The sequence below is a fragment of the Peromyscus californicus genome, unplaced genomic scaffold (assembly GCF_007827085.1).
Source record: "Peromyscus californicus insignis strain IS unplaced genomic scaffold, ASM782708v3 Scaffold_12__1_contigs__length_115047231, whole genome shotgun sequence".
Taxonomy (NCBI): Eukaryota; Metazoa; Chordata; class Mammalia; order Rodentia; family Cricetidae; genus Peromyscus; species Peromyscus californicus.
The window spans coordinates 66352205-66365159 of record NW_026294413.1 but is presented as its reverse complement, the minus strand read 5'-3'; the positions used below and the strand labels follow the sequence as shown (position 1 = coordinate 66365159).

Sequence of the window (12955 nt, the reverse complement as noted above, 5' to 3'; positions counted from 1 at the left end):
TAAATTTTTAAAAATAATTTTTTAGGCTGGGCTGAAAAACAAAAAAGTAAATCAAAAAGGCAAAGTATAACTTGGGGGTTGGATAACCAAGTGTTGAGGAGGATGTGGAAAACAGGAGCTTTTGCACATTGCTAGTGAGAAAATACAGTGCTGTCTTGTGTGCATGGTTTGCAGTTCATCATCAAAAAGGGACACTTAGAGTCACCGTAGGACCCAGCAGCGCTGCTCCTAGACAGGCGTGGAGAGGAGTGAAAGTGGGCCGTATCCTATCCCTTCAGCTAACAGCCTGGGAAGTCGGGTAGTGGTCACGTGTGAAGAGGAGGGTGACAGTGGTATTCAGAGACAAAAGCAGCAACCCTGGTAGTGCAGTGCTGAGAGAGCGGTGCCAGGAGCTGGCACACAACAGTAGACTGCGGTTGTGTAGGATGGCAGAGGCTGGCCTGGGCCTTCTCACAACAGTAGACTGCGGTTGTATAGGATGGCAGAGGCTGGCCTGGGCCTTCTCACAGAGGGCGTGCATGTGACCTGGAGTCTAGCCGTGGAGCCATGCTCCTGCCTGGATTGCTGAAGCTGAAGCCTCAACAAGGCCTGTCGAAGAGGACTGGAGAGGCAGACAGGGACTGGACGGTGGGTAAACTGGGTTAGGACCCTGAGTGTAACATGTGGGTGGAGTCGGTGACTGGTTTCCAGGGGGAAAGTAATACAGTTAACTATGTATTTTATTTAGATTGCAGCAGGTAGGTGTATGGCAGTGGGCTTAAAATTAAGAACTGGACACATAGCAGTGCTGAGATCGAAGCCCAGATGTGTCCAACCCCAGAGCTGGTAGGCTTGCCATCAAACTAGCTTAGAGTTGGAAGGCCGTCTGGAAGCCCCTGGGGAAGAAGCGCACGGGAGATTTGAGGGCAGGGAGCATTAAACAGTTCCCTGGGCTGTTCCTGACTCAGATCTGGGGGTGGAGACAGGTTTTCCCACTGTGACCCAGACCAGCCCAGAACTCACTACATAGCCAAGGGTGGCTTCAAAATCAGCAATCCTGCCTCAGCCTCCTGTGCATGCTGAGAGTACAAGCATGCACCCCGTGTCTTGGATGTTTGCAGGGTTAGTCTCTAGAGGTCTTGGTTATGATTATTACTTTAGAAAAGAATGTGATTTCTTGTTAAAGGTGAGGGGCGTAAATAGAGTTCTCTTTCCTTCTCTTTTGATTAAAGCCTGCTTGTTCTAACACAAGATCAAATATTTTTGTGTTCTAAATTTGTGAGCCTGTATATTGCTAATAAAGGTTAAATAAACAAAAGGTCTGAGGTCTTAAAAGGAAATAGAGGTAGAAAGCTTAATGAATCCATTTCACTGTCTCATTATTTTTGTTTCGTCTCTAATTTCTTTCTTTTCTAGACCCACACAAGTGAAATGGCAGCTGATGGTAGCTAGCTGTTTTAGAAGAAGCGGTAAATGTTTGGACTTTATTCATTCTTATTTAGTAGTTATGCATATAAATGTGCTCCAGTTGAGTGTTTATTAAACATTGGCTTTCTAAATAACTACACATAATTGAAGCATATCATCTAAAAAACATAATAATTACTACATGCAGAAAAGGTCATGCTTACCAAGCAGAGGTGTTTTGTTTTTGTTTGAGGCAAGGGCGGGGGTTTAGCACTGGCTTTGAATTTAAGAGCAAACACTCCACTGCTGAGTACACCCTAGCCTGCAAGATATTCCAGTAACTCTCCTAAAAACGGGTTGTTTCTCAAAGTTGACATGAAATCATTACATGTTAACCACAAAAAATTCTTTTTATATTAGTTTCTATTTCCATATTTTGCCCGAGTGATTCTTAATTCAAAACTGTGACACTGGGAACCATATTATTTACAACAAAGGTTACTAGGTAGAGAGATGTGCACTTCTGTCCTAAGGAGTGCCTGCAGCTTAACTGCTGGTGAGTCACCTAGGAGGTCAGTGTTAACATATTGATGAAATTATTAAGGCTACTCCACATAGTTAAAAGGAAGATTTATTTAGTGGGTAACTTACAAATGAAGGGATAGGTAGGTCTCGGGGTATGGGGAAGGTGTATCGCAGTCCAGCAGTGTTCTCTGGAACTCTGCTTGGTCCACCTCCACTGTCCAGGGTCCAGGAACAGAGAGAGCTGTTCATCCAGATCTCGGGTCTCCTGGCGCCTCCCTTGGCCCTGCCTTGTAGGCATGACAGTTGCCGAAGCCTCAATGGGGGTTAGAACTTCCAGATCAAAGCTGGAATGGCTACCCACTACATTAACAAGTTTATAAACCCTCCTTAGACCATAAAATGCCCAGGAAAAGACAGTCCTGACCCCACAAGAAGCACAAGCTGAGGTGGTCCGTGTTCACCTGCTTGAATGGGAGGTTTCCTGATAGCTGTCAGTGTCTTCAGAATGGCTGGGACATACATTACAAACTTAGTCTGGTCCTAAACTACTGGAGGGCTCACTCTTTACCACTACCGTGGCCCTGTCAAATGGACAGTTTGACTGAGAGGTGCACATTCATTTGCACAGACCACAAGTCACACCCCAAGCTCTGAGTGGATCTAAACATTAGCCACTGAATTATTTCTGCTGAGAAGTGAAAACTGAATTTCAACCATTTCCTTCCACTCTAACCTTTTTTCAATTTTGTTTATTCATTTAGTTTTTGTTTTGTTTTTGAAGCCCAGTCTTACTGTGTGGCCTGAAACTCTTTGTGTAGTCGGGCTGGTCTCTACTCAACAGTGGTCCCTTCCTCTGCTTCCAGAGTGCTGAGGGTACAGGCATGAAACACCACACCCACATTATATATATATATATTTTCTTCCCAGAAATTACTCAAGAATAATACATATTTGCTTGTGCAAACATGAATGTTTTCTACTAAACCATTAAAGTATGCCAATGCTTTGGATTACAATCAAAATTTTTATTAAATTTGGTAAGATTTCTATAACTTTATATAGCTAGCTATTATTACATTTTCCTCTCTCTTTACTTACAGGTAACTACCAAAAGGCATTAGATACTTACAAAGAGATCCACAGGAAATTTCCAGAGAATGTTGAATGTAAGTGACCTTGTATTTTATAACTTTAAAGGCAAAGACACCATATTCTGTGTTCTAATAGATAGTTAAATTTGCTGCAGTAATAATATGCATAAATGAAGCCTCAATTGTGGTACATAGCTTTAAAAGTTTTTATGCAAGCCGGGCGGTGGTGGCACATGCCTTTAATCCCAGCACTTGGGAGGCAGAGCCAGGCAGATGTCTGTGAGTTCAAGGCCAGCCTGGTCTAAAGAACGAGATCTAGGACAGGCACCAAAACAACACAGAGAAACCCTGTCTCGGAAAAACCAAAAATAAATAAATAAATAAATAAATGAATGAATAAATAAATAAATAAATGCGTTTTTATGCAATAATAAAATTTGACTCCATAAGTATGCATTTTTATAGAACTTAGTTGTTGATAGGTTTAAGTATAATACCACATTCTACTTATAATTAAACAAATCTGCATCTCAAGCTTTTATGAAAAAGTTTAAGAACAAATTTTGGGGAAAGCAGCTGTAGCACTGTTGGTAGAATGCTTGCCTGACATGAACAAAGTCCTGCTTTGGTCCCCACACCAGCTAGATCCAGATGTGGTCCAGTGCTGTGGAGGTGAAGGCAGGAGGGTTAGAGGCCCAGAGTTAAGGTTATCCTCAGTTACACGAGTTCATTAAACAGTGATGTTTTATAGGACAGGCGTTTGTAGGATTTGTATTGGAGTGTGTGTATATGTAATGTGTGGGTAGGGACACGTGTGCCCCAGTGTGTGTATATGTAATGTGTGGGTAGGTACACATGTGTGCCCCAGTGTGCCTGTGTAGACCAGAGGACAACTTTGTGGGGTAGGTTCTCTCTGTCCACTTTTACATGGGTTTTGGGGATTGAATTTAAGTTACAAGGTTTGCATGGAAACTGCCTTTACCTGATGAACCATCTTGCCAGTCCAAGAGAAGCACTTTTTAACTCTTTTTTTTTTTTTTTTTTTAAGGTTTTGTTTTATTTTATTTTCTCAAGACAGTGTTTCTCTGTGTAGGCCTGGCTGTCCTGGAACTCCACTTGTAGACCAGGCTGGCCTCGAGCTCAGATATCTGCCTGCCTCTGCCTCCTGAGTGCTGTGATTAAAGACATGTACCACTGGCATGGGTAGGGGAGAGATTTCTCCCCATTGACACCTGAGGCAGGTGGGAGAGCTCTCTGTCCGCATTCCTCATGTGTCATGTGACAGCATGGGGTAGGGAGAGATAGGTGTGGGAGAACCAACCCTGAGGACAGGAAAGCAGGAGGAAGGCCCCGCCCCTTGCTCATGGCTACAAGAGGTGAACTAACCAGGGCAGTGTTGGTGGTGAGGGCAAGGGAGAGCAGGTGGGCTGGCTGACCAACTTCCCAGGCCCAGAACCAGGGTTAAGTATTGGCCCACCCCAACTTCCACCCCACCTGTGACCTGGGGGAGCACAGATGGGGAGGGGGGTTTCTGCGGGCCCAGGGCTACAGGATCTCTACGACACAGGGCAGCAACAGGATGTCCAGGGAGAGTCCCAATGAGGGCTCAGTGTCAGTAGTGTAGCAGAAACCTGGGGCCTGCAACAAACCAATGATTCTTTGCGACGAACGCCTGCATGTAAAGATGTGTGGATAAAGGGGTTTGCTGCAAGACTCACTGTGTCACACTGCAGCTTCCACGACGAGATTTTCCCTTTCTTCCTTTTTTTCCTTTTTTATCTTGAATTTTATTTTGTTTTATTGGAGGGGAGGTTGCAGGGGCAGAGGGCATATTCGAGGGGACAGGAGATGGGTGGCATTGGGATGCATGATGTGAAAGACAAAAAGACCAGCTTGTTTTTAATATTCTTTTAATGTTTATGTGTGTGTGCCTGTGTGAATTCATATGCACCACATGTGTGTTGGGGACCACAAAGGCCAGAGGGTGTCAGGTTCCCTGAAACTGGAGTCACAAGTAGTTGGGAGCTGCCTGAGGTAGGTACTAGGAATTAAACCCATGTCCTCTACAAGAGCAGCAAGCGCTTTTAACCACTGAGCCATTTCTTTAGTCCTGGGAGAAGCATTTTTAACTGTCCATTTTAGTGTATAATGTATTCAGGTTGAAAAAAAAGATACTTTTACTATTTTTGAAAACAAAACATGAATAATATTGCAGGTAATTTTTTTAGTGGGACTTTAATGTGTTTGTGTGTGTGTGTGGTTACTATGTACAGAGACATACATATGTCTGCTAGAGGTCAATATCCGGTGTCTTCCTCAGTTGCTCTCCACCTTATTTTTTGAGGTAGGGTCTCTCACTGTCCTGGAGCTTGCCAGTTTGGCTAGACTGGTTTACCATTGAGCTCCAGAGACCCGCCTGTCCCTGTCTTCCCAGCACTGAGACTGAAGCTCTGTGCCATCGTGCCTAGTGTTCCAGTGTGTGTTCCGGGGACCCAAACTCAGACCTTAGTGTCTGCACAGCGAGCGCTTTACTGACTGATCGTTCCCACCCCGAGTTTTAAAATGCTGTCTTGAGATGGTACTTGCTTGTACATTGTGAGGTGAGCTTTGCAGAAGCACCCATGTACTGCCTCTCTTGTTGCACTGTGGATTTGAAGCCTTTCATAGTGATAAGGAAAAGTATTACAGCAGGAACCGCAAAATCTGCTCTGAGAAAAACAGAAAATAACCACCTTCATTCACTGCATATTGCCACTAACCTGTCAATTTTGTCCTTGTAGTCAAAGAGGAAAGTTAGCTGGGCGGTGGTGCTTGCACCTTTAATCCTAGCACTCAGGAAGCAGAGACAGGTGGATCTCTGAGTTCAAGGTCAGCCTGTACTACAGAGCAAGTTCCAGGACAGCTAGGGCTACACAGAGAAACCCTGTCTCAAAAAAACAAAAAGAAAAAAGTCAAAGTCAGTTTAGAATTTTTACCATTTTTGTTAACAAACAAAAAGCAATTGCTTGAGAAGAAATCTCCTCATTCATGGTAAGGATAGTCATTGAGAGGTGTGGGAGGTGTTGACAACAGCGCGGCAGCGAAGAGAACGTCTTTGAAAAGTCTTTTTCATTTTGTTCTTAAAAACAGTAACCACGTGACACATTACAGTAAAAACACATCTCTCCTGAGCCCAGGTTCTGACGATGCAGCCTGATCCAAGGAGTAGGTAGAGTCTCGGCCTGGCTCCTGGAGTTGCTGCGGAGGGCTGAGAAGTCCAGGACCAAGAAGCAGGTCCATCGCCTCACAGCCACAGTACAGACACCAGTGAGGAAACGGTCTACAGGGCGTCACTTGTAGCTCTTCCTTCAGAGGCTGTTTAGGTTCGCAGTAGACCCAGGCATCTATTTTCTCTGTTTCTTTTTAAAAAGAAACTTTCTGTGTGGTTCTTAGTCTCAGTCACATTAGAGACCATTCCGGAGCTAGAGGTCCAGGGATGATGATGTATGTAAGTGGAACCTGCCTGCCTGCACCTGGGGTTAGGTGATTGAGGGGTCCCTGCAGGTATCGAGAAAGAGACGAGAAGAAAAACCTGGTGCAGATTGACTTCATCAACCAGGATCAAAGACTTCTGGGAGTCTAATGCCAGGCTATTCATTGTCAGCATATTTAAAACAGTACAGTTTGGGAAAATCTTTCCAGACTGCAATCAGTCCAATTCCGGGTGCACAATAAAGCTTAAGATGTGACTCCATAACAGTCTAGGGGAAAGAGGAGTGTAGATAATCATTCTGGGGAATTTGTGTGAAGTCTGTCTCTATAGCAAAAGGTGGGTGAGGTCTGCCACACCCACTTTCTTTCTCTACAGGTACAAAGAGGTCACCAGGTCATTAACAAAATCCACTCCCAGCCTTCTGGGCAGGAAAACAGGACCACTGAGAAGATAACCCGTTGCGTCTCCCATTCCTAGTTTCCCTGCTGGTCTGTGGGTGCTGGTCTTTGGGCCCCCAGTAGTTGATCCTAGAATATGTGGGCCATCCAGCAGGTTTGTAAGCAGCATCCTCAGCCTCCACCTATTAGATGTTAATGGCACTCCCTCCCACCCCCACCCCTGCCCCATTTGCTGAAACCTGAAGTCTCCAGGCTTGGCAAAATGTCCCTTAGAGGGTAAAAATTGCTTCCTAATGAAAACCACTGGAGTAGCCACAATGCCTTGGTGCAGGGCCAGCAAGGCCACATTTTTTTCCTTTATAGAGTGTTTTAAGAGTTACCCTAAAAAGTACATGAATGATTGTGTACACTATAAGGAATATCTAAGATGACTTGGGCCTACATAATTTTCAAAACAAGTGTAATCAATTGACTATAATAACTGGAGCTGTAGTGGGGAAATTTGTGGAATGTTATCTGAAGCAGGATCATTTTCTGGTGAACCCATCAAGATTCTGTGGGAACGGCATGCATGTGGTGGAGAGACATTTATGCAGGCAAAACACCCATACGCACCAGAAAACTTAAGTTTAAAAATTGGCCCATTTTACACCCTTACAAAGGATACTCTACATTTCATAGAACAGCTGCCAAAATGGTTTAGGGTTTGTTTATCTAAGTAGGGTCTCATGTAGCCCATGTGAGGTGAGAACTTACTGTGTAACTCAGGTTGGCCTTGGAACTAGTCATTTTTATCTTCTATAAATGGCCGCTAAGCTGCTCTTCTGAGGGAAGGCAAAAGAGAGAAACAATGGTCTATTACTCCCAGAGCATAAACTCCCTTTTCATTGTGGATTACTAAGATAAATGTGTACATAGAAGACTTATATAGTAATTATGACACTTCAAATTATTTTAGGACTGCTAAAATTTTCAGTGTTTTACTGATCAGAAACTAGCTATTTTTGTACACATTTTTATGAATGATGACTATATCCCAGACACCATTCAACACTGAATGTAGCATAGACCCAAATCCTGGGTGTTGTGGATCTGATATCCTACAAGGAAGAGAAAGTTAGTAACAAGTGCAGCGCGTATCAGTAGTAGCAAGTTTGATGTTGAGAGCGTGGAGGGACTGGGGCCTTAGGCCACCGGTGCTGGGCCTTTGAGGTGGCATTTAAACAGGTACCTGGAAGAATCGAGGAAAACAGTGATGAAGACATGGAGTCAGTCAGTCAGGCACAGTGACCATGTGATGTGAGACCTGGAGGGCAGGGGGCCAAGAAGTCCTGCAGCTCAGACTCAGGACCTTGGAGCAAGGCTTCACAGGGCGCTTCACAGAGATGAGGCCGAGCCACTGGAGGATTTTAAGCAAAGAATAAGATTTGACACACATTTTCAGAACACTACCAGAATAAGGTATACTCACACTTCTGTAACTGCAGTCCACCTGCAACATGGCTCTGTAGGTAAAGCACTTGCCACACAAGCCTGTCAAAATGAGTTCAATGCTCAGAATCCACAGAAAGGTGGAAGGAGAGAGCCAGCATGGCACGTGAGCACACGCACAGACACACACACCCCAATAAGTATTTCTAAAAGCTCACCGTTCTCTGGAAAGTAACAGAGACAGGCAAAGGACTTGTAACAGTAACAGTGCCAGCATGGACTTGAGTGATAGGAGTAGAAATGGTGACGGTAATTCTGAATACATTTGGAGTGCATTAGTGACAGTCTATGTGAGTTTGGATATGAAATAGATTGAAGTGGATCCATCCAGAAGGATTGAGCACTCACTGCTCTCTGAGATATGGGAAACTGGAAAGAAAAGTAGAGAAGAGGATCCAACTTGCTTGTGATGTCTTCCTCTGGGTATCTAAGAGGCTGTGTTCATTGTGCACAGAAAAGTTGGGGATCACTAACATATAAATTTATCTCAATGCATGTTTGTTTTCTTCTGTTAGAATATGTATTACAAATAATTTTTAATTAGGTGTTTGTTAGCTTAATGCTAATTGCTCATTCCTAACACATTTGCAGAACTTTTATCAACTGTTTCCTGTGTGCTGGAAGATACAACAGTGTTTTTTTCTGAGACTCTAGTAATCAGTCTACTGATACAGTATAGTAAGTGATACTGCTTTAAATGTTCAAAGTGCTGTGAAAGGAGAGAGCTCTGAACTGCCGGGAATGACACTGGTTGTGGCCCACGAGGGAGGCAGCACAGCTCTACCAGACAGGGAAGGCGAAACCAGGTATCCAGGCAGTAGAGCAGCATCCAAAAGAACAGGAATGCAGGGACACACTCTATTTCAAATAGAACTATTCTGAAACAAGTATATATAGAAGGAGGAACATATGTTTTCTTACACAGAGACAAAAAAATGGCTATCTAAAAATCATGACCCTACAAGGACAAAGATATAGTTTACTTTTATCATTTTAGACAAAACTCGTGGGGGGCATAGGTAGCAGAGCAGCCAATAAAAGCAAAGCTGTTTATGACACTGCCCCAGTGAACCCCAGGACCAGAGGCATCAGGAGAGGGAGGGGGTGCTGGCCGTGAGTATGTGGAGGAGTGACAGGGTTCCACATCCCCCTGGAGTCCAGGCAGAATGAGATGAGGCTGCCAGGGAACGTGAGAGAAACACTTAAAAGGTATTTGACAGAGGTGCTGGGGAGATGGATCAGGGTGAGGAGAGGGTGGCTGCTCTTCCTAGCATCCACATGGTCTCACAACTGTCTGCAGACAGACATGGCAGGCAAAGCACCCATACGCATAAAATAACAATATTTTTTAAAACATATTTAACAGAGTCAGAGCTGGGAGATGACTCAGTAGAGTGCCTTCCCTACAAGCGAAAGCACCTGCGTTTGGATCCCCACCACCCATGGAAAAAGCCTAACATGGTGGCACAAGCTTGTGACCCTAGTCTGGTGCAGCAGATGTTGCAAGATCCCTGGAGCTCGCTGACCAGCCAGTCTAGCCAAATCAGCAAGCTCCAGGTCCACTGAGAGACCCTGTCTCAAAAAACAAAGTGGAGAGCAATTGAGGAACATCTGGCACCCACATAAATACATGCACCCTATACACACGTGAACATGTACACATCCATATATCACACCTGGCACCCACATAAATACTGGTACACCCATATACACGAACGTGTACACATGCATACATCACACATGGCACCTACATAAATACATGCACATTCATATACATGTGAACATGTGAGCATGTATACATCACACCTGACACCCACATAAATACATGCACACTCATACACACATGAACATGTACACATGCATATATCACATGCACATACTCAAACAAGATATTTAACAGTCAAAATGAGTAATTGTGAAAGTAGGCGACAGAGGCGACAGAGAAGCATAACTCAAGTATTTATGTAGAGAAAACGTAGGAGGAAGAGTTGGGGGTGGTGATGTCAGCGTGGGGCAGGTGTTCTTGGGTCTTATGATTTGGTTGAGCTATCCGAACTCCTCTGCCAAAGTCACAGTGATATGTAGACTGTGGTAAACACTGAGGAGGAATGTGCATCTTTAATTATTAAAATGTAGCTTGGCTGAGGCTGATAAAGGGGTGAGACACCCCAGGACGGATCATAAATTAATAGGCTGGAGTGGACCTGCAGAGCAGTGACGTCCAAGTAGACGAAACATGGATAGAAGGAAGTAGAGGAAACATGGGTAGAGAAGGGAGGTCAGAAGAGCAAGCAAGAACGGTGCCCCGAAGACAGGGAGATGGACTTGAGGAAGACACAATGGCTTGTGAAGCTCGGGGCTGCGACTGTCACTCAGTGGCAGCGCTTGCATTATATCCGGATGCCCTGGATTTCATATGCAGCACTGAGAAAAAATCGTAGACGTTAGCGACCCGAAGCCCCTGATTTTGGAAAGTCATTGGGGAAGTAGAGGCAGAAACAGAAGAGCATCGGGTGTGAAATGAGAGGTGGGCATAAGGAGTGGTCTAGGGAAGCTTCTCCGTAAGGATGAAGAGTGGCCATTTGTTGGCTGCAGGTAACAGGGGAGTAGAAAAGGAGAAACTGAAGTGCCAGGGAGCATAGCAATGAGGAAGGACGTCTGTGGGATGGAGTCATCCGTAGAGAGTGGATGGGTTAATCCTGAGAAGCACTGGAGCAAGGACAACTGTGGGATGGAGTCATCCGTGGAGAGTGGATGGGTTAATCCTGAGAAGTACTGGAGCAAGGACAACTGTGGGATGGAGTCATCCGTGGAGAGTGGATGGGTTAATCCTGAGAAGCACTGGAACAAGGACGTCTGTGGGATGGAGTCATCCGTGGAGAGTGGATGGGTTAATCCTGAGAAGCACTGGAACAAGGACGTCTGTGGGATGGAGTCATCCGTGGAGAGTGGATGGGTTAATCCTGAGAAGTACTGGAACAGGGACGACTGTGGGATGGAGTCATCCGTGGAGAGTGGATGGGTTAATCCTGAGAAGTACTGGAACACTGCATATGGAAGAGAGGAGTCAACTGTCTGAACAAAGAGGACATCGTGCCAGAGTGCTTGTAGAGAAGGACCAGGACCAAGAGAAGGCTGCACTCTTCTCTGTTGGCAAATACGGAGTCTGGATAAAGCTCTCCTCGTCTGAGCCACAGAAAGGGGAGAAAGCCAGCTTGGAATGATGGGAAGTACAATTTACCAGGAAATATAAACAACTTTTTAGAATTTGATCACAATATAAGTTAATAGTTATATTGCTAATATAGCATATTAGTAATCATTAATAATAAAGTGGTATTATTAATTTATTGATAATTTATTAACTTATTGTTTTCATAATAATTTATTAAAATTGTTATAGGAACCAGAAGAGAATGTAGAGAAATATTTAGCCCCTTCAGTCTCAGAAACAGAAAGTTATAGACCAAAATAAAAAGACCAGAGGACAACACAGAAGAAGTGTGTTGGCAGGTGTGCTCACAGAGAAGGCTCTTTGGGAAACTGAAAGCATGTGGTAGAATTAAAGTCAAGTGTTTGGAAAACTGGGAGGTTTTTACAGAGAAAACCAAAGTAAGAGAAGAAAGAATTTGATAAAGAAGACAAGAGAGGGCTGAAGAGAAGGCTCAGAGGGTAACGCCTGAGCCTGATGACCTGAGTTTACCCATCCCACCCCCTGCACCCTAACACACGGTGAAAAGAGAAAACTGACTCTCAACACACACAATAATAATAATAATTTTAAAGTTAAGTACAAATGTTCAATTGAGACAAAAAAGACAAGCAAGAGAGACAATCTCAGGATTGAAGGTGTTGCCAAAGACTATGGATAATGGTAATGAAAGCAGAAATCAGAGATATAGTAGAAGAAAACATTCCAGAACAGAAAAAGAACCCATCTCCTCATCTGCAAAGAGAGCCAGACCAGGTGGTTGTCAGCAGTGCCGTGCACACGGCAGAGCCATAGTCTTAGAAACTTGGCCTAGCAACTGTGCTCATCTCACTTCCTGGAGAAGTAAAAGCCTGGCTTGAAACTTAATTTGGAAGTTCACTAGAAAGCTGAGGCAAACTTTAGAGCCCAAACGGGTTTTGTTTTTTTTTTTCCTTTGTTCAATCAAGTGAGGATAGAAACTAAGCCAGGCAGTTGTGGTGCACGCTTTTAATCCCAGCACTTGGGAGGGAGACAGAGGCAGGTGGATCTCTGTGGATTTGAGGCCAGCCTGGCCTACAGAGTGAGTTCCAGAACAGCTGGAGCTGTTACACAGAGAAATCCTGTCTCAGAAAAACAAAAAGCAAAAAACAAAAAAAAAAAGGAAAGAAAGAAAAGAAACTAGTTTTTAACATCTAGCTAGCAATTATAAAGTATAATTTTGATGATAGTTGTGGATTATGCTGTATGCCTCCTTACTCTAAGGCCGTTAAGAAGTATGGTTTAAGCCTGGCCAGATGGTAGGTGCCTGCCGCCCAGCAGTACTGCAGGAAGCTAGGCAAACAGCCTGGGCAGCACAGTGAGAGCAGGAGAAGAGTGCCGAGCTGATTCTGTTAGACATTGC

At 44.2% G+C, this 12955-nt stretch overlaps 1 protein-coding gene across 2 annotated transcripts in view; it reads left to right on the top strand.

Moving 5' to 3' along the window:
- Ift88 (intraflagellar transport 88) overlaps positions 1–12955 on the top strand; it is a 109932-nt gene that overhangs the window by 62755 nt on the left and 34222 nt on the right. For both annotated transcript variants that reach the window (XM_052733105.1, XM_052733104.1), the window contains exons 21-22: positions 1396–1448; positions 3012–3077. In XM_052733105.1, coding sequence (XP_052589065.1) covers positions 1396–1448; positions 3012–3077 — 119 coding nt within the window. The remainder of the gene's footprint in view (positions 1–1395; positions 1449–3011; positions 3078–12955) is intronic.